Source organism: Pristiophorus japonicus, chromosome 3 (genome assembly GCF_044704955.1).
Source record: "Pristiophorus japonicus isolate sPriJap1 chromosome 3, sPriJap1.hap1, whole genome shotgun sequence".
Taxonomy (NCBI): Eukaryota; Metazoa; Chordata; class Chondrichthyes; family Pristiophoridae; genus Pristiophorus; species Pristiophorus japonicus.
The window spans coordinates 260,359,985-260,386,588 of NC_091979.1; the positions used below are offsets into that span (position 1 = coordinate 260,359,985).

The 26,604-nt window shown below is 41.2% G+C and overlaps 1 protein-coding gene across 2 annotated transcripts in view; it reads right to left on the reverse strand.

Annotated features, from left to right (window-relative positions):
• Positions 1 to 26,604, reverse strand: part of atrnl1b (attractin-like 1b) — a 1,062,984-nt gene that overhangs the window by 840,492 nt on the left and 195,888 nt on the right. For both annotated transcript variants that reach the window (XM_070876576.1, XM_070876575.1), the window contains exon 10: positions 15,100 to 15,254. In XM_070876576.1, coding sequence (XP_070732677.1) covers positions 15,100 to 15,254 — 155 coding nt within the window. The remainder of the gene's footprint in view (positions 1 to 15,099; positions 15,255 to 26,604) is intronic.

A 26,604-nucleotide genomic window follows, 5' to 3' on the forward strand; every position in this document is an offset into this window, starting at 1 on the left:
CATTAGCTAATTACCGAGCTGAAAAAGGTATAAACTGGGACAATAGGTTCTGCATTGTGGGCACTCTAATAAATAACTCATCACACATTAGTGACAACTTCTTGGGGAATATATTATTATGGATGGGATTGAAAATTGCATCATATGGGGCAGCAATGGGTAAACTGTCAATTGAATTTTCTTTGGAAATCTTATTAATTAGCAGATTCCAGAACATAATTACAAGGCAATTAGATGCATGATGCTTGCAGCAAGCACTATCAAAATTAAACATTTATATATCCAAATATGAACTTGATGTTCCTTGGCTAATGGGGTTAGTTATTATGATTTCTGAAGTTCTTACTGTAACACTGTGTTCCACGGTATTACAGCCGGATTTTGGGGTTTTTTCAGCGAAAATGGTCACGATATGTGAAACTTTCAGCCTTTACGTCTGCGCCTGGGATGCATCAGTAAGGGAGGCGTTGCACAAGTGTTCATGGCGCAAAACGCAAGTTTCGGCAACTTTAGTCCAGGGCTACGAGAGGCGCCTTTGGGGGGGGGGGGCCGAATTCCCAAAAACATTTACAAGACCCTTAACTATCTAACTGCTGCAAAAATTAAAACTTAAAAAACCTTAACTTACCTTTTTTTGCAGCTTTTTATACTTACCATTGCTGGCAGGGCTGCACCGACAGGTTTGACTTGTCGCAGCGGACGGGTCGGGAGAGTGCCGAAACTCGGCCGCAAACGCAATCCGAGTCGTTGCGCACCTCTCCCCAGCGGTACTTGAAAGTGCCACCGCAAACAGGTACCCGAGAGGATCCCGCCCAGGCTTTGCGACCGGGTTTTCGCCGCGGAGGGTCAAATCGCGGCAAAAACCTGGTCGTAAACCTAACGAAAATCCAGCCCTTTAAAAGGTTTCTTTCCACAACATTTCCTTTACCACAAAAATGCATTTTGTTTAAAGGATTTTTTTTCAAAATACATTATAAACACACTTTATTTAGTGTAATGAAGGCAGCTCTATACATCCACATTTGACCTATTTTTAAAAGGATAAGTAGTAACAGAAAGCAGGCCATTTATGAAATGTTTATTTCCCTCTCTCAGGCTTACATAAGCATTTTTTTTTAAACCATGCTTTAAGCCTCTTAATGAGGTTAATCACATTTTATATGCTTTTGTTCCCTATCATCTTGGATAACAAAACAATTTAGAACAAATGCTAAGATACTGGTTCAAATAACCAGTACATTAACTTAAGAACGAATTGAAAATTCCAAAACAGTGAATGCCTAACTGTGCACAATTTCCAAATAGCTGGCATAAAATGGGATACCTAATGATCCAATGAAATAGGTCACTGAAAACGGAAATAGTCACAAGACTAACCCAAACAGAACTGGGCTTTAAACAGATATTAAACTGGAGATATTCCAGAATATGATATTTTAATTATGCACATCATAGCATCATCATCATAAGCTGTCCCTCGAACAAGGATGACTTGCTTCCACATGAGTTCACAGATGTTTCAATGAAGGACAAGATGTTCCAACCCTCAACTCCAATTGAGGGGATGGAAGATGCCTGTGCGTGGATTTTTTTTAAACATGTGGTGACCGTTGCACACCAGCCACCATATGGGCTTGACAAAGCTAGGCCTTTATCCAGTGGCAAGGGTTAACCAGGACGACTGGCGACCTGCTCTGCTGCACAGACCTAGTGCGCACACATATCGCAGTGTGGGCAGGCCCGTGCTGCCCCTGGGCCCTTGGCTCTTCTGGGCTCTGTACCCTCATTCACCGCACCTGTGCCATGATCTCTCGCCGCTCCTCCGTCACAAGCATTCGCTGCACCCCCGCCACAAGCGTTCGCCGCACTGCCACACCAAACCTTCGCCGAACCTCCGTCACGATCACCCACCAAATCTCCGCCTCAATCCCACATCATTCCTCCGCCCCAATCACTCGTCGCAAGTCCGCCACGACTTTCCCGCTCCTCTGCTGTACAAGGGCCCTGTTGATGCTCCTGCCCACGCTCCAAACAGCGACCTGGGTCCTGATGACGTCACCCAGTCGTCCACCTCAAAGCCGTCACACATTTGTGTCAGCTCGCGCTGAAGCTGCAGTGGCATGCTCCAGCTCTTTTTATAGCCCCGATTAGTATAGTAATTATACTACACAGTGTGTGAAGGATGTGGAAGGAAGAAGATTCATCTGGATTTTCAATGATTTTGTTCCAAGACACGTCCAATTATTATGCATTCATAATGACCCCATAAAAGTAAGATTTCCGCTGAACTTGCTCAGAGCAGTCCAATATTGTACAAACTAAATTAACCAGAAGATGCAAAAAATACATTCCAAACAATGCCAGTAAGTAAATTCTTGCAAGGACATCTCCTCAGTCAGCTGCAAAGCAAATGGACATGAATCAGGGTCTCCAGGTAATCCAACATATTTTGAATGCAAATTATTTCACAAACTAAACCTCTGCAAAGTGAATGCAGCAACTTAGCTCTGATCAATTAACTAGTGTATACAGTCATGTATATTTCTCCACTGCCTAAAGTTTAATTGAAAGTACAACAGAAAACAATACTGCAGAGTTACAAACCAAAACCATCTAAATATCAAGAATAGAAACATTCTAGTACCTCAAAATACAGAGACGAATCATACTGATACAGGAATATAGACTCCAAATAGCAGCTGATCACTGCACATCTTTTGAAAAGATTCCTGCAAGCTACCAAGGGATGTGAGCTAAGACACCCAAGCGAGAATACAAAGCTCTGCACGATTGCCTGGCGAGGTTCATCCTATTATTCCTCCATTGAATTTATGATATACCCTTGGGATGCCCATCATTAAGCAGCAAATGCAGACTCCAGCATCTGAAAACACTCATGTGGGTCGACAGAATATCACCCATTATCAGGGAACCATGCACACGTGCAGTTTTATCAAGTGAGAAACTTAAGAGTTTTAAATAATTTTTGAAACAGGTTGCAGTCGTCCTGGTCAGCAAGTACAATTATTCAAATGCTACTGGAACACAAGGTAAAATATACAACACAACAAATTGGAGCTGGTTTAATCACAAGCAGGAACAGTAACACATTCAGTAGTTATTCCAGCATATAACCATATCCAATTATTGAGATTTTGACACTTATGTAGCGGTTTAATATCACAAAACACCCTAACGCACTCCACATGGTGAGCAAAGAAATGGATCGGGGGCAGGGGGGGCGGTGGGGGAGGAATGGACAGTAGGCCACAAATTCAAAAAAAGTGATGTGGTTTAGTTTTCACAATTATTACGTTTAATAAATAACTCATTTCAAATTTTGGCACCCTACATATTTAACAAAAGAATGGATAGGCAATGGCAGACATTTAAAGATCACATGGATGAACTTCAACAATTGTACATCCCTGTCTGGCGTAAAAATAAAACGGGGAAGGTGGCTCAACTGTGGCTAATAAGAGAAATTAGGGATAGTATTAAATCCAAGTAAGAAGCATATAAATTGGCCAGAAAAAGCAGCAAACCTGAGGACTGGGAGAAATTTAGAATTCAGCAGAAGAGGACAAGGGGTTTAATTAGGAGGGGGAAAATAGAGTATGAGAGCAAGCTTGCAGGGAACATAACAACTGACTGCAAAAGCTTCTCTCGGTATGTGAAGAGAAAAAGATTTGTGAAGACAAATGTAGGTCCATTGCAGTCAGATTCAGGTGAAGTTATAATGGGGTACAAAGAAATGGCAGACCAATTGAACAAATACTTTGGTTCTGTCTTCACTAAAGACACAAATAATCTCCCGGAAATACTTGGGGACCGAGGGTCTAGCGAGAAGGAGGAACTGAAGGAAATCCTTATGAGTCAGGAAATTGTGTTAGGGAAATTGATGGGATTGAAGACCGATAAATCCTCAGGGCTTAATAGTCTGCATCCCAGAGTACATAAGGAAGTGACCCTAGAAATAGTGGATGCATTGGTGATCATTTTCCAACATTCTATAGAGTCTGGATCAGTTCCTATGGATTGGAGGGGAGCTAATGTAACCCCACTTTTTGAAAAAGGAGCAGAGAGAAAACAGGGAATTATAGACCAGTTAGCCTGACATCAGTAGTGGGGAAAGTGTTGGAATCAATTATTAAAGATTTGATAGCAGCGCATTTAGAAAGCAGTGACAGGATCGGTCCAAGTCAGCATGCATGTGTGAAAGAGAAATCATGCTTGACAAATCTTCTAGAATTTTTTGAGGATGTAACTAGTGAAGTGGACAAGGGAGAACCAGTGGATGTGGTGTATTTGGACTTTCAAAAGGCTTTTGACAAGGTCCCACACAAGAGATTAGTGTGCAAAATTAAAGCACATGGTATTGGGGGTAATATATTGGCATGGATAGAGAACTGGTTGGCAGACAGGAAGCAAAAAGTAGGAATAAACGGGTCCTTTTCAGAATAGCAGGCAGTGACTAGTGGGGTACTGCAAGGTTCAGTGCTGGGATCCCAGCTATTTACAATATACATTAATGATTTAGACAAAGGAATTGAATGTAGTATCTCCAAGTCTGCAGATGACATTAAGCTGGGTGGTGGTGTGAGCTATGAGGAGGATGCTAAGAGGCTGCAGGGTGACTTGGACAGGTTAGGTGAGTGGGCAAATGCATGGCAGATGCAGTATAATGCAGATAAATAAATGTGAGGGTATCCACTTTGGTGGCAAAAACAGGAAGGCAGAATATTATCTGAATCGTAACAGATTAGGAAAAGGGGAGGTGCAACGAGACCTGGGTCTCATGGTACATCAGTCATTGAAGGTTGGCATGCAGGTACAGCAGGCGGTGAAGAAGGCAAATGGTATGTTGGCCTTCATAGCTAGAGGATGAGTATAGGAGCAGGGAGGTCTTACTGCAGTTGTACAGGGCCTTGGTGAGGTCACACCTTGAATACTGTGTACAGTTTTGGTCTCCTAATCTGAGGAAGGACATTCTTGCTATTGAGGGATTGCAGCGAAGGTTACCAGACTGATTCCCGGGATGGCAGGACCGACATATGAAGAAAGACTGGATTGACTCGGCTTATATTCACTGGAATTTAGAAGAATGAGAGGGGATCTCATAGAAACATAAAATTCTGACAGGATTGGACAAGTTAGATGCAGGAAGAATGTTCCCAATGTTGGGGAAGTCCAGAACCAGGCGTCACAGTCTAAGGATAAGGGGTAAGCCATTTAACACCGAGATGAGGAGAAACTTCTTCAGTCAGAGAATTGTGAACCTGTGGAATTCTCTACCACAGAAAGTTGTTGAGGCCAGTTCGTTAGATATATTCAAAAGGGAGTTAGATGTGGCCCTTACGGCTAAAGGGATCTAGGGGTATGGAGAGAACGTAGGAATGGGGTACTGAAGTTGCATGATCAGCCGTGATCATATTGAATGGTGGTACAGGCTCAAAGGACCGAAGGGCCTGCTCCTGCACCTATTTTCTATGTTTCTATGGGCCCAAGTTTCCACAGGATAAAAAACGGGCGCCCCTCTGAACTGGGCGCCCGTTTTTCGCGCCTAAAACGGCGCCAGAAAAAAAACGCGCTATTCTCGAGCGCCCTGCAGCTCCTTGTCTGTGTGGTGCGGTGCCCAGTGGGGCGGAGCCTACATTCGCGCCGATTTTGTAAGTGGGAGGGGGCGGGTACTATTTAAATTAGTTTTTTCCTGCCGGCAACGCTGCGTGTGCGCGTTGGAGCGTTCGCGCATGCTCAGTGTGAAAAAAAACATTGGCACTCGGCCATTTTTTCTAGTTCTTTGTAGCTGTTTAATTTTTGAACATTTTTTAATAAAAGCACATTGCCATCAGCACATCAGCACTGAGGCTACCCTTCTCACTGACTCCTTCCCCTTCCCACCCTCCACGGCAACAAACGGCTGTCTCCTTCCCCTCCCTCCCCTCCACAACAACAAACCGCTTTCTCCTCCACCCCCCCTCCCGCTCAGCGGCACGAACGGCTTTCTCCCCCCCCCCCCCCCCCCCCCCCGCTCAGCGGCACGAACGGCTTTCTTCCCCCACCCCTCCCGCTCAGCGGCAACGAACGGCTGCAGAATTCTCCCTGGCTGAAGCACTTTCACACAGGTAGGAAGATGGTTTATTTAATCTTTTCTTTGCTTATAAATGTTTATTCAGGTTGGATTTATTTGTATAATATTTGTAGAAGTATAAATAAGGATTTATTGTAGAATTTAATGAGTTCCCTTCCCCCCCCCCCCCCCCTCCCCCCCTACCTCGTTCTGGACGCCTAATTTGTAACCTGCGCCTGATTTTTTTAATGTGTAGAACAGGTTTTTTCAGTTCTACAAAAATCTTCACTTGCTCCATTCTACTTTAGTTTGGAGTACGTTTTCACTGTGGAAACTTTGAAATCAGGCGTCAGTGGCCGGACACGCCCCCTTTTGAAGAAAAAATTCTGTTCCAAAGTAGAACTGTTTTACCTGACTAGAACTGCAGAAAAAAAAATGTGGAGAATTGCGATTTCTAAGATAGTCCGTTCTCCACCAGTTGCTCCTAAAAATCAGGTGCAAATCATGTGGAAATTTGGGCCCAAAGTTTCTATGAATGCTGTTAGGGGCTGGCATCAAAACACAGAACCACATTTTATGTTGAGTTCATACAGTAGATTAAAATGTAGCCCCTTGCTTCTGGTATCTGGATCTGAATCAAGAGGAGAGAGATGAAAGGCTTCCATCCCCAGTGGTCGGCACAGGTCCTCAAGGCAGTGTCAATCCCTTTGCAAGAGGAGCTCACAGAGCTCAATTCAATTGGGAATCAGCGGTGACTCTCAGTCATAGAAGCCATAAGGATAGGGAGGTTTAAAATGAGAAAATAAACACCAGCATATAATGGATATTCTACAGCAGCAGTGGTTAAGCTGCTTTGTTACACTACTAATGAACATGCAGGATACCTCATCACGACATCCTTGCTTAATCTCCTCAGAGCATTCCACTCTCAAAAACTGCAACATTGTTCATAGCCTAATAATAAAAATTCCACAAAATCAATGCTTAATCCAGTATTCCCAAATGTTATGGGGCTACAGTCGTACATTTGTTTCATTCATGGATAAATCAAGCAGCGGATTCTATTTATAAAAAGCTGTTTCCATCAATTACAGGTACAGCTCTTTGAATTTACTGTATGACCTAAACTGTTCATTATTGATTTCACCATGTAATTACTTGGGAAACAAACCAACTATTTCTCTGGCATACATAAGGAGTGAAATTCACGATTGTCCCATTTGGCGGTGGCAACAGTTGGGAGGTGAGAAATTTGGCGGCAGGCGCTAAAGTTTCATCCCCTCAAAGAATTTGGGTTACCGCACTTTCTTAGAGTGTCAACGGGGCAGACATTTCAGCAGCGCTGCACACAGGTCCATGCAGCGCTGGCGTGTCAAGGTGCCCTTCCCTCGCTTAAAGGGAAGGTCCCATGCCGCAGACTGAATTAAAAAAGGGACATACCTGGACCACCATGGTACAGGGGTGTCGCTCGATCAGCCCGGCACTCGAGTCCTGGGCTGAGTGATCGTGGCCAGGACCTCTCAAAGAAAAGAAAGAAAAGCAAGACAAGAGTTTTTTTTTTAATTTTCCGTTGGCCACCTCACCTTTAATTTTCATCCCGGCCAGCCGTCCGATCCGTGCCTCCTGCAGCTGCTGGTGTTTTTGTCCGGCGCTGCTGCAGGGAGCGAAAGTGAATTTCAGGGCCAGGGCACTAACAGGGCAATGACGTCACGATTCCCAGGTGCAGGAGATCGGGGCAAAAAGCCATAGTACTGCCGCTTAACTCCCGCCCAATATGGCGGGAGTCGTTGCCAGCACTTGCATGGGTGGTAAGGCATTTGTGCCTTGTGCAAATGCATTGAATTTCTAGCACCTTAAATCAAAGTTATGATCCACAGCAGCTGCACAGAGAATTTCCTAGACTGGCACATGTTTATAAGATTTCTAACTATATTTCAAACAACAATAATTTCCCAAGTTACTTTTCTGGAAGTTTTTTCCCCAGCTATTCCATGAGCATGTGTGCATAATAAACTCAGCGCTTTGGGTTGATGTCGGAGGCGCGATTTAGTTATGATAGTTCCTATATTCTTGGTATATACATAGAGCTCTGGGCAAGAATGAGCAACTCTTGGGCTGCTCAGGACATGATGTTATAGACAAATAACAGCCTTGTCACATTACTCCAGTGTTGTACAGGGTGAAATCTGGCATGGGACCTGGCCCCACTCAACTATTCTCTGCAGCTTTAAATTTTGAGTCGAGGAGCAAGAGATGGATTTTCACAGTTTTTTCACCTTCTAAGACACTGAAGCTACCAACATCGACAAGGAGGTCAAGAATTAATGAGGATTTCCACTACAATATGTCAGGTGTTCATGGGGTTTCACAGTCTATCAGTATCCTTCCACTACCATAACTTACCAGCCACTCTCATCAGCTTTACTGCCCGAGGATAATGATGTAATTTGTAATGCAGGTGGTTGCAGTTGAGAGCTCAGCACTCTTATACAGGACCGATAAACTGGTATCATAATTCCGGGCAAAGTGATTAAATTCATCCTCTAAACACTGAAGAAAATATGCTAACTCTGCTCGATATCCAATTCTGTTCCTCATCACTCATCGTTCAAATGAAGTATTGGCCACTATCTGGAGGATAGTGTCATCAACAATGACAATGACAATGTCACTTTTGATGACATCTACAAGTTTAAGAAAAACAGAGTGTACTGCGACACACTTCTCCAAGCGACTGCAATGTGGGTGGGTGATGGAATGACAAATGCCAAATGCCAAATCATACCAATGTTTGCAACCTCTGAAGAACTTGTATCAAGTTCAAAAACTCATCAGACAGACTACAGGAGGCAAGGATGCCACAGAACAAAGACTCCAGAAATGTCAAGTCTAGGCACTGAGAGAATAAACCTTGCTCTGTTCATGAGGCTGTTTCCATAACAGTGATATGTGGCCATGATATCAAAAACATCACAAGTCAACTGTCTGATTTATTCTGAAGCCAGTAGCTGATTGGTATTAATGAGGTGGCTGCACGGCCTCCTATTCTCTGGCTTGTCAATTAGCATTCAAAGAAAAACAATTCTAAGGCTTTTATTCAGTTACTTGCTCAAAGTCACAATACACTGAACCTTGCTTCAATAAAACATAAATTGAGAATTGTTCAGTTCTAATTGTGGCTAACCGAGACTGATAAGGCCAGGGGGCAGCTGATGTATTGTGCAATGTTATGGAATTGTAAATTATAGTTCAAAGTAGTGTAGGATATGTATATTGTTTCTCTTGTGCATTTGAAATCGGTTTCAAAGCTAGACAAGCAGCCACATGAACTGTGCAAAGACTACAACATTTGGGTACATTCTTGCAGCCATTACGCCATAAAATCACAAGATCTTTAAATTGAATTATCTCTTAGCTGCATCACTATCTGCGCACCCATGAATGTTCTGCAGCTCATTGCAAACAATAAACTGAGAATAATGTTTCTCAAGTTGGAAACACTGAAGCCTTATTAATAATTGGAATTATGCACTTCAGATAGTATGAAGTCATTAAAAATATTAGTTTCCAAATGACAAATTAAAGTATACATTTTAATATTTGAGAATTCTGCTTACTAAACCCAAATGGAATACATTTGTATAACCCCACATTCTTTAATTTGTTCGTGGGGATGTGGGCGTTACTCGCAAAGTATTTACTGCCCATTCCTGACTGCCCTTAAGATGGTGGTGAGCCACCTTCTTGAAAAAGGCAGTCTGTATGATAACAACCGAGTGGCCTGCAAGGCCAATTCAGAGAGCGGAGTCCACCACATTGTGGGTGTGGAGTCATATAAAGGCCAGACAGGGTAAGGACGGCAGATTTCATTCCCTAAAGGACATTAGTGAACTAGATGGGTTTTTACGACAATCTAGCAGTTTCATGGTCACCATTGTTGACATTAACAATTTATTTCAGATTTACATAATTAATTGAATTTACATCAAACTCACATCGCTGGATTATTAGTCCAGTAACAGAACCACTATTCTACCATACCCCTTACCTATTTGTTAAAAGTAAAGTGTTATCTTACAATAAAATAATAAAGGCACTGCAACAAATGTACATAGAACAAGGCCAACAAATCATTTTCCATGATTCATGATAGCTAAACATATCAAAAGAGTCAAAACATCAGCATATCTCAGTGGGGCAAAATTGCTCATAATAAAAGATGTATTAGACTCCGATTTAAATAAAAACTCAATTTAGAAAAAAGATTACAATTACAAATAGATAGTGTTAAATTTAGTTCTAAATGGACAGGCAAGGAGATTGTTCCCTTAGGGTATTCAAAACAATACACATTCAAATACAACCAATGGCAACTTAGGCTGTGATTCTGCAAGAATAAAAAAAGTGGACTGCAGTTGGCCGAGGTAAAAGCACATCCACTCCAGCAACAGTGATTGCTGGCATCACCAAATTGTGGAAATCAAGTTTCTTCCCCTCATTTCAACACGTTCCTTACAAATAGTAAAAATGTACACAAAAAGGCGGCCTGCATTGTCATTAGCTGGAAATTACAAAATTGAATGAGGCAGCATTTCGATAGCACTGCTGCGGCCGTTAAAAGGAATTCAGTATATTTTTGCCTTATTCTGAAGGGAGGTGTGAAAAAAAAGGAAGACTTGCATTTATGTAGCGCCTTTCACGGCCACCGGATGTCTCAAAGCACTTTACAGCCAATGAAGTACTTTTGAAGTATAGTTGTAATGTGGGAAACGCGGTAGCCAATTTGCGCACAGCAAGCTCCCACAAACAACAATGTGATAATGACCAGATAATCTGTTTTGATTATGTTGATTGAGGGATAAATATTGACCGGACACCAGGGATAACTCCCCTGCTCGTCTTCAAAATAGTGACATGGGATCGTTTACGTCCACCTGAGAGTGTAGACAGGGCCTCGGTTTAACGTCTCATCCGAAAGATAGCACCTAAGACCTCAACACTCCCTCATCATGGCACTGGAATATCAGCCTAAATTTTTTCTCAAGTCTCTGGAGTGGGACTTGAACCCAGAACCTTCTGAGTCAGAGGTGAGTGTGCTACCCACTGAGCCACAGCTAACACAATGAAGAATGTCGACTTTGAGAAATATGCATATGGAGGCTGTGCCCAAGGTGACCTCATTTAGCAATGATTCCTTGGAGGTCTTGCTGTAAGAGATACAAAAGAGAATGCCACTCTTTGGTGCCAAATTCCATCTGTTAAATCTAAAGAAGTAAATCAGACATATAAAAGTAGGCAAGAAAGGTACATAGTCTCTCAGGTCTGTCGTACCTGGGAGCAAATGAAATTGGCCTCAGAAGTGCCAAGGTAAATGTACATCTTTGTATACATAATAGCTTTCCATCTACAGAAAGTGTAGCCTCGGTACAAATGTTCATCTCCTAAACCATACGGTAGATAGCATGCAAACAACATTTAAGATATACAAGATGCGTATATCAGATGTAAATAAATGCTCTGTGCCAAAATGAATACTACACTTTTAATACTAAATGAAACAGCAACCACCTTATTTAAAAATTCGGCCACGTCAGGCTGGACATGTTGTATAGACATGCACCTCTTTAATATAGTCGTAGTATACATTGGGGACAGAGTTTCACCCAAAGTTATGAAATTTCTCATGGGACTCGAGTTGAATAATTTTGCAATAGTTTCTTGTGCCTGTACTTCTGTTTCCTTTCTGCCCCAAGAATCGTGACTCACAAATGTAAGTGTGCTACACCCGCAGAGCCTCAAAATTAGTATTATTATATTGTTAGGTGACAATGGGCTTTGACCCACAATAATGACATTATCTTAATAGGTTTGGCTTCATGTCAAAAATATTACATTATACAGTGAGTAAGGTATATCTATTCCTTCTCCTTGATTATTTGAATTATCAGAAAAAAATATAATCCATGGATTGCATTCTTTTTATAAAACCTACGGTAATAAAATTAGATACCAATGGCAAGCAACTGAATTTAAATGATAACATAAATTGGTCTTTCAAGTTTTCAAGATATTAAGGGAAACAGTTAGATCGAAACTATTTCCACTGATTTGGGGGAGTCTATGACTAGGGGATATAGTCTAACAATTAGAGCCAGACCTTACAGGAATGAAATTAGGAAACACTTCTACACACAATGGGGTAAAATTTGGCCTGTACAGATTTCTGGCGCACTCACCAGAGGTGTGCTGCTTTTGTTCACCTCAAAGTGCTCCAAAAATCTTTGGGTCGAGTTTGGCCGCTCCCCAGCCTCTCCTCGATGGTGACATAGCGTGGCCACTGGATTCGGGGGCGGAGCCAGGTCCCGGCGCTGAACACAGTGGCTGAATGGCCTCCCTCAACAGCAGCCCGCTGCCTTCCCGGGCTATGTTTTGGTAGGACTTCTATTTTTTTTTATTTGTTATTGATTGATTGATTGCTTATTACTTTGGTCTTGGTGCTTTAGGTGCAGGGTTCCTTCTATTTTTTATTTGTTAATTAATTGCTCATTACATTTTGTGCTTTGTTTCGTGCTTTGTAAGTCTTGGTGGTAGGTGTAGGTCCACTCAACTTCCTTGTATTTTTTATTTGTTATTGAATGTTTATTTTTGTGCTTTGTTTCGTGCTTGAGAATGTACTTACCTGCACTGATTTCTTAACTCTCCACAAGGGTTTTCTGTGCGGGCCACAAACGCTGGCCTAAGTTAGTTTGGAGCAACTATTAGCTGTCCAAACTGGCTTACATGGCCAAAACAGGCATAGGTGGCTGGTAACACCCACTTTTTAAAAAAAAAACTAAAAGCTAAAAAAATCCTAACTAACTCACTTACACTTGCGCAAATTAAATGTGCAGAATGGACATTTTTAAGATACTCCAGAAAAATTAAGTTGCTCCAAAAAAAGAGAGCAACTCCTGGCCAACTTTGGGCCCAAAGGATGGTAAAAGTTTGGAACTCTCTTCTGCAAATGAAAATTGATGCTAGATCAATTGTTAACTTTGAATCTGAAATTGTTAGATTTTTGTGAACCAAAAGTATTAAGAGATATGGAACAAAGGCTCATGAAGTTAGGTCGCAGATCAGCTATGATCTCATTGAAAGACGGAACAAGCTCGAGGGGCTAAATGTCTACTCCTGTTCCGATGTTCCTATAGTCTGTCTGGAGGACTGGAATCAATGCACAATACTTAGAAATACATAGAGTATACAGCAAGGAAACAGCTAGGTAGTACAAATGAAATATCAAGTTTGTCAAAGTAATGTATACATCATACAGTACAAAAAGATTGCTCTATAAAATTGAAAACGAGTGATGCAGCTAGTTTTAACTTTACAGTTCCACTAACAGCTAATAGCTCTTTGAACTATTAGGATTTAATATCAACCTATATGTCACAACAGTTCTCAACATCACAAACCTTCATAAATTCAAATAAAATGCTTTTACAGATTCAGAAAGTGCCTATTCTAGAAAATACCTATGAACACTATAGCTATCCAAACACATTTGGAGCAACATATATAATGCAGTGATTATATTTTGGCAATAGGCAAGTTCAAAAATACAGCATAAATGAAGCATTCAAAAGGTATCATTTATGCCAAGAGAACTTTGTGCTTTTTAATATTCCATTTTCACTCAGTCTTATTCTACATTCCACATCATAAAAGCATTGCTACAAATAATAATGTGCCTTGATTGTATATTTCTCTTCTTTCCCCATAACATGCTTGTCTGTACATTCAATAATACCACTCCAATACATCAACTGCATGATTCTTCAAATAAATTTTGGTGGATGTAAGGGGAAGAGCTCAGAAATGAAGTGTTAGCGAATTAGGTGAATTGAAATTTAAGGGACAGTACTCTTTTGATTGTTTGCCTAAAATACACTAAAAATAATTGAATAAATGAAACGTTTGCTTTCCTGTCTGTCCTGAGTTAGCTCATTTCAGCCAAGTGAAGACCTGGGGACCACAATCAGCCCCTGGCCCTGGGGGAAAATCCACCAGGGGTTCACACACCTGGCCCATATCCACTATACCTCATTTGAAAGTGTGTCTGTGCGAGTCTGCATGTGTGATAAGTATTTCCAGCATTTTCTTTTTTCATTTTAAATGTATATGTCCATCTGAAATAACACCAGTTAAAGACTGAAGATTCAATGCAAAAGTATATGCTGTTAACTATACTAGTTGCTTTTGGCACTTGGAAAATTAACACTTTCGAAGGCAGCAAGTAACATCAGTCCATTTAATAGTGATTTACGAAGAGTTTTTCCAGCATCAATTAGTCAGTGTTGTTATAAAAGGTGGTGTGCGCTTTCTATTATGAATGGGTCTTTCATTCACATGGAGAATTGCTTCGGGGGCGGGGGCAGGGAGAAAGAGAAAGAAAGAGAGAGAGAGAGAGAGAGAGAGAGAGAGAGAGAGAGAGAGAGAGAAAGGAAAGAAGAAAGGGAAAAAGAGAAAAAGAGTATTGAATATGCAACACAGAAACCGGCCATTTGGCCAACCAGTCCATGCCGGTGTCCACTCGAGTTTCCTCCCATCTTTCTTCATAAGTATAACCCTCTATTCCCTTCTCTCTCACATGCTTATCTAGCCTGCCCTTAAATGCATTTATACTATTTACCTCAAACACTCCCTGTGGTAGCAAGTTCCACATTCTCACGAGAGAGAGAGAGAGAGAGAGAATAAGGAAGAGAGGGGAATGAGGCAGAGAGAGGGAGAGAATGAGACAGGGGATATAATACATGCATACATACATGTATGTGTAATGGATTCGTCTGACAAATGACAAGGGAATTAGTGGATTTGATGACGTGCAACATCAAATGGAAAACCCTGTACAATTTCAACATTATTTCTGTCGCAATTTAGCGAAGAATTTTTTAAAGTTTTTTTTTCTGTGCTTGAACAATCAGAATTAATATGAATCACCAAAGTGTACCATATTTTGGATTCCAAAGGACAGTTTTAGCTGTACATACCAATATCATACGCCAGGAAATCAGCAGAGAAACATTTGGCTCCGTTGCTCAAAGATGTGTCATTGTGAGTGTTCCCTCCAAAAACGAGCATAGCCCCACTGATGACGACAGCAGAATGTAGGTAACGGGCAAATCCACTTTCCTTAAGGATTGTCCTAAATTTTTAAAATAAAATAAAGACACCTTACTTGCAAGCTATAGAAAATACCAAAATATTACCATGAGGTTTTAAAGAAATTGTGTGCTTTCTTTGTGGAACTATAGATTTCAATAGTAAATTTCACTGGTAAATAAATTAATATGCTTCAACATGTTCGCAATATGGGCTTCAATGGCAAGGCTGGTATTTGTTGCCCAGCCCAATATTCCCAGGTGGTGCGGCTGGGCCGCCTTCTATTTGATACAACGGAGTGACTAAAAAGCAGCAAACCTGAGGATTGGGAAAAATTTAGAATTCAGAGGAGGACAAAGGGTTTAATTAGGAGGGGGAAAATAGAGTATGAGTGTAAGTTTGCAGGGAACATAAAAACTGACTGCAAAAGCTTCTATAGATATGTGAAGAGAAAAAGATTAGTGAAGATAAATGTAGGTTCCTTGCGATCAGAATCAGGTGAATTTATAATGGGGAACAAAGAAATGGCAGACCAATTGAACAAATACTTTGGTTCTGTCTTCACGAAGGAAGACACAAATAATCTTCCGGAAAAGTAGGGGACTGAGGGTCTAGCGAGAAGGAGGAACTGAAGGAAATCCTTATTAGTCAGGAAATTGTATTAAGGAAACTGATGGGATTGAAGGCCGATAAATCCTCAGGGCCTGATAGCCTGCATACCAGAGTACTTAAGGAAGATGCCCTAGAAATAGTGGATGCATTGGTGGTCATTTTCCAACATTCTATAGACTCTGGATCAGTTCTCATGGATTGGAGGGTAGCTAATGTGACCCCACTTTTTAAAAAAGGAGGGAGAAAGAAAACAGGGAATTATAGACCGGTTAGCCTGACATCGGTAATGGGGAAAATGTTGGAATCAATTATAAAAAATGTAATAGCAGTGCATTTGGAAAGCAGTGACAGGATCGGTCCAAGTCAGCATGGATTTATGAAAGGGAAATCATGCTCGACAAATCTTCCAAAATTTTTTGAGGATGTAACTAGTAGAGTGGACAAGGGAGAACCAATGGATGTAGTGTATTTGGACTTTCAAAAGGCTTTCGACAAGGTCCCACACAAGCGATTAGTGTGCAAAATTAAAGCACATGGTATTGGAGGTAATGTATTGACATTTATAGAGAACTGGTTGACAGACAGGAAGCAAAGAGTGGGAATAAACGGATCCTTTTCAGAATGGCAGGCAGTGACTAGTGGGGTACCACAAGGTTCAGTGCTGGGACCCCAACTATTTACAATATACATTAATGCATTAGACAAAGGAATTGAATGTAATATCTCCAAGTTTGCAGATGACATTAAGCTGGGTGGCAGTGTGAGCTGTGAGGAGGATGCTAAGAGGCTGCAGGGTGACTTGGACAGGTTTGGTGAGTGGGCAAATGCATGGCAGATGCAATATAATGTAGATAAATGTGAGGTTATCCACTTTGGTGGCAAAAACAGGAAGGCAGATTATTATCTGAATGGTGATAGATTAGGAAAAGGTGAGGTGCAACAAGACCTGGGTGTCATGGTAATCAGTCATTGAAAGTTGGCATATAGGCGGTGCAGAACGCAAATGGCATGTTGGCCTTCATAGCGAGAGGATTTGAGTATAGGAGCAGGAAGGTCTTACTAGTTTTACATGGCCTTGGTGAGGCCACACCTTGAATATTGTGTACAGTTTTGGTCTCCTAATCTGATGAAGGACATTATTGCTATTGAGGGAGTGCAACGAAGATTCACCAGACTGACTCCTGGGAAGGCAGGACTGACATATGAAGAAAGACTGGATCGACTAGGCTTATATTCACTGGAATTTAGAAGAATGAGGGGGGATCTCATAGAACCATATAAAATTCTGACGGGATTGGACAGGTTAGGTGCAGGAAGAATGTTCCCGATGTTGGGGAAGTCCAGAACCAGGGGTCACAGTCTTAGGATAAGGGGCAAGCCATTTAGAAACATAGAAAATAGGTGCAGGAGTAGGCCATTCAGCCCTTCGACCCTGCACTGCCATTCAATAAGTTCATGGCTGAACATGCAAATTCAGTACCCCATTCCTGCTTTCTCGCCATACCCCTTGATCTCCCTAGTAGTAAGGACGACTTCTAACTCCTTTTTGAATATATTTAGTGAATTGGCCTCAACAACTTTCTGTGGTAGAGAATTCCACAGGTTCACCACTCTCTGGGTGAAGAAGTTTCTCCTCATCTCGGTCCTAAATGGCTTACCTCTTATCCTTGCTTGACTGTAACCCCTGGTTCTGGACTTCCCGAACATTAGGAACATTCTTCCTGCATCTAACCTGTCTAAATCAGTCAGAATTTTAAACGTTTCTATGAGATCCCCTCTCATACTTCTGAACTCCAGTGAATACAAGCCCAGTTGATCCAGTCTTTCTTCATATGTCAGTCCCGCCATCCCGGGAATCAGTCTGGTGAACCTTCGCTGCACTCCCTCAATAGCAAGAATGTCCTTCCTCAAGTTAGGAGACCAAAACTGTACACAATACACCAGGTGTGGCCTCACCAAGGCCCTGTACAACTGTAGTAACACCTCCCTGCCCCTGTACTCAAATCCCCTCGCTATGAAGGCCAACATGCCATTTGCTTTCTTAACCGCCTGCTGTACCTGCATGCCAACCTTCAATGACTGATGTACCATGACACCCAGGTCTCGTTGCACCTCCCCTTTTCCTAATCTGTCACCATTCAGATAATATTCTGTCTCTCTGTTTTTACAACCAAAGTGGATAACCTCACATTTATCCACATTATACTTCATCAACCATGCATTTGCCCACTCACCTAACCTATCCAAGTCACTCTGCAGCCTCATAGCATCCTCCTCGCAGCTCACACTGCCACCCAACTTAGTGTCATCCGCAAATTTGGAGATACTACATTTAATCCCCTCGTCTAAATCATTAATGTACAGTGTAAACAGCTGGGGCCCCAGCACAGAACCTTGCGGTACCCCACTAGTCACTGCCTGCCATTCTGAAAAGTACCCATTTACTCCTACTCTCTGCTTCCTGTCTGACAACCAGTTCTCAATCCACGTCAGCACACTACCCCCAATCCCATGTGCTTTAACTTTGCACATTAATCTCTTGTGTGGGACCTTGTCGAACGCCTTCTGAAAGTCCAAGTACACCACATCAACTGGTTCTCCCTTGTCCACTCTACTGGAAACATCCTCAAAAAATTCCAGAAGATTTGTCAAGCATGATTTCCCTTTCACAAATCCATGCTGACTTGGACCCATCATGTCACCTCTTTCCAAATGCGCTTCTATGACATCCTTAATAATTGATTCCATAATTTTACCCACTACCGATGTCAGGCTGACCGGTCTATAATTCCGTGTTTTCTCTCTTCCTCCTTTTTTAAAAAGTGGAGTTACATTGGCTACCCTCCACTCCATAGGAACTGATCCAGTGTCTATGGAATGTTGGAAAATGACGGTCAATGCATCCGCTAATTATGCACTAAAAAGATCTAATTATGTAACAACATAAGCCAGGGGTGTAACAATGGGACCCCTTTGTAATTTGAACTGGATATCATGCCTTTTACACATGCCTTTTACACATTCATCTTCCACCTTCACCCTCCCTCCCTCCCCCTCCACCCCAGAACACACCTCCACTCTTTTCAATGGCAGACTGAAAAACATTGAGACAAGACCTGCAAAAAAATCATAAAACTGTTTTACTTACAGTCAGTAAGTCAATGTACAGAGTAACAGTCAAAGTAAATTCAACTTACTTTACTTCAAAAATAAATTAGATAAAACATAAGCCCTGTACCCTGCACTTTCATGGACTGACTTATTTGTCTTTGGTATTACCTTTCTTTCCAGGCAACATCTAATTGCAAGCACTACCCTCCTACATTTTAGCTTCCAGCTCCAGAACTCAGATCTACTGTGTCTTTAATTTTTAAAACCTACTCCCCACACATGTTTCTCTTCCCCACCCTCCTTTCTTAATTCTGACTCCAGGATACAGAGGGTCAGTGTCTGACATTTTTCCCATGCAAGGATTGCCAACAGATTCGTCAACCAAACCAATTACTCTCAATGTACAAACATCGTATATCATGCCCACATAACAGAATAGTCATCACCCCAAAAGGGGTAAATATTTGTTGCCTTTCGAAGACAAGATAACAAACTGCTTAACAACTCTAATCATTGTAAGGACCTCTCCAATGCCTGGTTCATTAACACCTCAAGCTCTCCTTGGTTCTGTAGCTCTTTCAACTTGACAAATTCATCTTTTTCTTTTAAAAACACAAATTAAATATAACAATTTAGGACTGAGATGAGGAGAAACTTCTTCACTCAAGATAATTGTGAACCTGTGGAATTCTCTGCCACAGAAAGTTGTTGAGGCGAGTTCGTTAGATATATTCAAAAGGGAGTTAGATGTGGCCCTTTTGGCTGAAGGGATCAAGGGGTATGGAGAGAAAGCAGGAATGGGGTATTGAAGTGCATGATCAGCCATGATCATATTGAATGGTGGTGCAGGCTCGAAGGGCCGAATGGCCTACTCCTGCACCTATTTTCTATGTTTCTATGTCTATGTTTCTATACTACTTCAGAGTCAACCATGTTGGTGTGGAACTGGAGTCACAGATAGGCCAGACTGGGCAAGGACGGCAGGCTTCCCTTCCGGGGACATTGGTGATCCAGTTGGATTTTTACGAATATCCAATAGCTTCACGGGGTCACATTTTTTGATATCCGTTTTTTATTTTCAGATTTTATAAACTGAATTCATATTCTCAAACTGCCATGGGGGGGATTTGAATTTGCATTCTCTGGATTATTATTAGTCCAACCCTCTGGATTACTAGCCCAGGAATAATATTAAAAGAAAAACACTGATCAATAGGTTTACTTTTGTAAATGTCTTTCAGATCTTCTGCCATCAAATTGAATTAAAATATTTCACAGTACTGTGCTGAAGAGAATTGATGTGCAAGAGAGTTAGCTTAAGTGAAACTGAATATGTCTGAAATTGCATCATTACCTGAAATTCTGGAACTCTTTCATCCTAATATTTCTTTCAGAAATGTTATCACATTAATAATATACCTACTGGCAACTTGACTAAAACTCAGCCTGCATAAATGGCCGAGTCTAGAAGTTAAATTGAAGTAAAACTAACAATTGGGAAAAAAAATACAAAAGCTGTAGCATTTCTTTTTCGGATTTGCAATTTAAATGCACACAGTAAAGTTCCTTCATTATTTGTAGTTGTAGCCCTGGCTCAGTGGTAACACAGTGGTCTCAGAGCAAGAAGGTACAAGCCCTACTCTAGAGCAATAATCTAGGCTGACATTTCAGTGCAGTATAGAGGAAGTGCTGCGTAGTCAAAGGCGCTGTCTTTTGGATGTGACATTAAGCCGTATCTTCCCTCTCAGGTGAGCATAATAGATCCCGAAGCACTATTTGAAGAGGAGCTGGGGAGTTCTCCCATTGTTCTGGGCAACACTTATTCCTCAATCAACACTGCTAAGAACAGTCTATCCGGTTATTTATCTCACTGCTGGTTGTGGGACCATGCTGTGTGCAGACGAGCTGCTATGCTTGCCAATCTCTCTCTCTTAGGCAGTCCCTCAGAGTCGAGGATGACTTGCTTCCACGTCAATACGAGTTCTCAGGTGACTGATGAGTCCTATGCGGGACCTACAGTCTCTGTCAAAGGTGGGGCAGACGGTGGTTGAAGGGACGGGTGGGTGGGGTATTTGGGTTGTCGTTCACTCCTTCCGCCGTTTGCACTTGGCTTTCGCTTGCTCCCGGCAAAGAGACTCGAGGTGCTCGGCGCTTCCTCAGATGCTTCTCCTCCACTTTGAGCGGTCTTGGACCAGGGATTCCCAGGTGCCGGTGGGGATGTTGCACTTTTTCATGGAGGCTTTGAGGGTGTCCTTGAAGCGTTTCATCTGCCCACCTGGGACTCGCTTGCCATGTCGGAGCTCTGAGTAGAGCACTTGTTTTGGGAGTCTAGTATCGGCATGCAGACGATGTGGTCTGCCCATCGGAACCATGCTACAACAGTGACTGCACATCAAAAATATTAATCGGCTGTGAAGCACTTTGGAACATCCTGATGACATGAAAGTTGCTTTATAAATGCAACTTTTGTTTTTAATTAATAACCTACTATTGAAATAAGTCAAATGCAGCACATTTGAAAGCATCATGTTCATGGTGAATAGTAGGCTCTCTCAAATCTCTCCCCTCAAAAGTGGATTTGAAAACAAGTTGAGATCTTAGAACTCTGGTGTTGTCAGTGAAGCATACTGTAAACCTGCTTTGATTCACAATTTCAATTGAGTGCCCAGCAGCAAGATTAGTAACTGGAAATGTAGTGCATCACACCAGATGCGTACAAAGCCTCCAATCTCAAATGTAGATTTGAAACCCAGCGGAGAAAAGCATCAGCAAAATAATGCAGTAAACTATTCAAGGTTTTTTTTTTGCTGCTATCATTGCTTTTTTTTAAAAAACTTTGAAAATTAGGTCGATCAATTTTCAAAAAACACTACGTACCATGCACTTGTAATCTTTTATGGTCATATGACAAATCAACACAAGACCTGTTATTTGGACTATTGGCTTGGCAGTTTTAACTATAAGCAACATTTAGAATCTAAGTGGAAAAATGGGCCTGGAAAATAAATCTCTGTAGTATTGTGTGCAATTGACCATTTCTTTAAGCAACTATGTTAAATGAAACATTATTGTACATGACATTTATTATCAAGTGTATCCCCTAAACAGACAACACTTGTAATAAATCTTTTTCTTTATGTCTGCAAAGTACAATTGCACACATGGATGGTTTTTGTTAACGGGATTATAGAAGATCCCCATTGCAAATCCCATCTTATTTCGTGTATCAAGTTACTTCTGGTCAGTCAGCCACATAGAAATGGGTTTGCACTGCCATACATGGCCAAACAACATTTAATATGAACAGCACTTAAAAAGTACACTCTTGAAAAACCCAGCGCAATGGCCTTATCCTCGTAGTGTATGTCATAACAGCCATTTTTGTGCAGAGCATGTACATGCCAAGTTATTTTCCCACCATTCCCAGCTCGGTTCTCCCCATTTTATACTCCATCTTCAGCCTTGCTACACTGGAACTAGCCATGAGGATGTCAGAGTAGCTCTGGAATTATTTCCCTTCTGGGAGCAAAGGCTAGGCAACAAAATATAAAGTTTTCTTGAGGACTCTCAAAATTACATGTCAGCCCTCACCAAAAGGTTAGGCATTTATATATTTTTTTCTCAAATGTACAGCCACTATATTGCCTTATCCTGCAGCATTCATGGAAGACCAAATCAAGCAGTTGTGGAGTAGGATTTATTCATCCAGAATTTCACAAATTACGGTCTTATGCCTAAATTTTAGTAATTCGCACAGTACAGCACAATAGCAGAAACCATGAAATACGTCTAGCTGCAACTGACATCATGTCTTTCATTTGGATTACTGACATCCTCAGAAACTTTCCAACAACTTCTTAGGAATCATTCAGTCTTTAGAAGTTCAGCCTGTGGATCAGTTTAACCTCCAAGCTAGTATACGCTTACAGGAGTTGCAAATTCGTGTGGCTGGTTGAGCAGCCAGGGGCATGCAACCTCACACAAGGTCTGTTTTTGTTAACCCTAACGCGCAGTTACCCAGCAGTACCTAATACAATTACGACTTCATGAAGTTTTCATTCAATTATGCTCCACCTGTTCCCGACCTTCTCCCTCCCTACTTCCAAAACAGCAAAGGCCTTGGCAACTGCAATTGCTTATCGAAATTTTTCAGCAATTTAGTCAAGTTGACACTTCAATACGTAGCAATTGTAAAACTGCATATACTGTTTCTGTATAGATCACAGTTAGGCTTTATTGATAATCTTTAGAAAGGTAGAGTACACTGATGCCGTCGTACAGGCCTTAAGGGGTTGTACTCTTCAGCTTTCAATCTAAAACTTGATGTTTGCATCAAAAAAAGGTCAACAATGCCAAATTGCTACAAGCTAGTGGCATTTAAAATAAAGACTTTGCACCAAAATCAACACACATATTTGTCACATTTAGAATGAGCTGTACCTTCAACTATACATTGCCCAAGGCAAATATTAAATTGAATGAAGGAAACGTTAGTTGTGATACATCTTTAACTCAGAATATCTATAAGGTAAAAAAATAAAGGTCAACTCTATAACCAACAGAAGTGGCAGTTTTTAAAACCATAAATAAATTGAGCATTTTACACAAAATGAAGTACTTTTCTCAAATAATCATTTAACTGGACACAATATTATTATTAAGAGTGTATCTACTAAAGAATTGCAAAAACAATGTTACCCATGAACTGTGGCGACTGGCTGCCAGCTGCTGTTGCTGAAATATACAACAGAGGACTGACACGGATACACATTGTTGGAAATCAGGGGTTCAAAATGTATAAAACTGACGCGAAGAATGAAGAATGCTGTGTTTAAATCGTTATGTTCGAATTGGAGCCGAAATGTCTCCTCAGACTAGTATTCGATGCTTAGAATTGCTAATGTTTTGGGACCATTATCTGTTGTTTGCAAGTTAAAATTTCAACTTTGTTTATGTATCTTTAAGACACTTTGTTATAGAAAGATTTAGAATGGATGGAAGCTTTAGAAGTTGCTACGTCATAAAGGAGATAACGATTTTAAGCGAGCAGATGAAACGATTTCCACAGGAAGAAAACCTGGGAAGTAGAAACAAGACATGTGGCCAAAATCTTTAGGGCAGGCTTTGACACAAGAATCGAGACAAAGAACACGGTACAGAATTGGATAGCAAGTTTTTAGGGGAACTTCTATAGGTTAAAAGGTCTTGTCAATATCCCATTTCAGAGCCATCTCCTAAAGAGGACAAAAATAGCCTAATCAAGATTGTCCGCACAAACAGCGTGAGGGGAGAGCGAAACAGAAGTTGGACTAGTCAAACGCTCTTTAAGCGATCCCATGCTTTACCGAAGGAAGCACTAGACGAAGAGAAAGAGGCTGCAAGCCAAAGAACTGCTCACATGTGCCAGCTGTTTCTCCGATCAACTACTTGTCATGGTTGTATGTTTTTGCTGTATAACTAATGTGTTATATTCCGTCTTAAACTCTTATTAAATACAATATACCCACCAGATCGATTTACAGTCGATCCTGATTATTGTGACCAGAGATAGTCTTAAACTTGGCTATTTCTAACAACACACAGGTGTTAATCTCGAAGTATTATTTATGTTGAGTTAGCAGTTAACTCAAAGAAATTGGAAGGGTATTTAAGACACAGATGTGAAGTGTCTTTATTTATTTTCCATGAACTAATTAATTTATTTTCAGTATTCGCTACAAGTGGTCATATCTAACTATAATAGATTAAATAATATCCATAGTGAAATCGTACATCTGCACACACTTCATGTCTATAAAATCTTACTTTGCGTTCTGCAAGTTGTTGCTCTCACATTTTTGTCACGTTGTGTCAACGTTTGCCGTTATAATTTCCTATTTCTTTCTATAAATTACTATGGTTTGGATTTTGCAATCAGCGGCAAATGAATGACGCTCGCCATTCACTACAGTGAGTGCTGCCCACAGACTTCTCGTGGACTTTTGAGCAGCAACTTGCTGTCATCGGGCACGTGATCTAGTGCAGCAGCTTGTACAGGGGATCTGTGGCATTTGCGAGCTGGTAAAGCAACAGCATGGCTCTTTAACCAATCAGATTGATGAACCTTCACTAAGACAGAGTCTAAACCAGGAAGTATAAAATAGGAAGTATAAATTAGATTAAAATCATGTCCAGAAAGCAAAATAAGGAGGGGAAAAAAGATGGGATTGAGAGAGAAAGAAAGAGAGAGAAAGAAGAGAGAAAGAGAGAGAAACAGACACACAGACACAGAGAGAGACAGAAACAGAGAGAGACAGACACAGAGCGAGAGACAGAGAGACAGACAGAAAGAGAATATAAATCACTACAATGGATTCTTTTTTTTGACTTTCCAGACTGGAATTTCAACATTTATTTCCATTTAGTTATAATTAATACTGATTGTATTGAATATATTTAAAATATATAAATCGCCATCAGAAATAATGGTGGGTGAAGGTGAGGGAATGGTGGAACGTAAGGTATGAGGGAGGAAGAGGGCCAACATTTCTCGCTGGAAGCTCAAGCGGTCTTGGTCCATGAGGCGGAGGCGAGGTGAACTCAACTGACCTGGGGTGGGTGTGGGAATTCCACCCCGGTGGTCTACCAGTGGATATGGGCCAAGATTTCAGAGGCGGTGGCCTCGGTCGCACAGGACTATCGGGAGACAAGCCAGTGCCGCAAGCGCTGGAACTACATTGTTTCGTCCGCGAGAAGAAGTAATAACTGACTCATGACTCAAAATGTAAATGAGCCACATTGTAATGCTGTTAAGCTTGATAAGCTTGACGTCATGCATTATATCCCATCAACAATCTTATTACATTATTTTTCTGTACTTCGATTTAATAATTAGGGTTTAATTAGGAGGGGAAAATAGAGTATGAGAACAAGCTTTCTGGGAACATAAAAACTGACTGCAAAAGCTTCTATAGATATGTGAAGAGAAAAAGATTAGTGAAGACAAAGGTAGGTCCCTTGCAGTCAGAATCAGGTGAATTTATAATGGGGAACAAAGAAATGGCGGACCAATTGAACAAATACTTTGGTTCTGTCTTCACGAAGGAAGAAACAAATAACCTTCCGGAAATACTAGGGGACCGAGGGTCTAGCGAGGAGGAGGAACTGAAGGAAATCCTTATTAGTCAGGAAATTGTTTTAGGGAAATTGATGGGATTGAAGGCTGATAAATCCCCAGGGCCTGATAGTCTGCATACCAGAGTACTTAAGGAAATGGTCCTAGAAATAGTGGATGCATTGGTGATAATTTTCCAGCAGTCTATCTACTCTGGATCAGTTCCTATGGACTGGAGGGTAGCTAATGTAACACCACTTTTTAAAAAAAGGAGGGAGAGAGAAAATGAGGAATTATAGACTGGTTAGCCTGACATCAGTAGCGGGGAAAATGTTGGAATCAAATATTAAAGATGTAATAGCAGCGCATTTGGAAAGCAGTGACAGGATCGATCCAAGTCAGCATGGATTTATGAAAGGGTAATCAGACTTGACAAATCTTCTAGAATTTTTTGAGGATGTAACTAGTAGAGTGGACAAGGGAGAACCAGTGGATGGGGTGTATTTGGACTTTCAAAAAGGCTTTTGACAAGGTCCCACACAACAGATTGGTGTGCAAAATTAAAGCACATGGTATC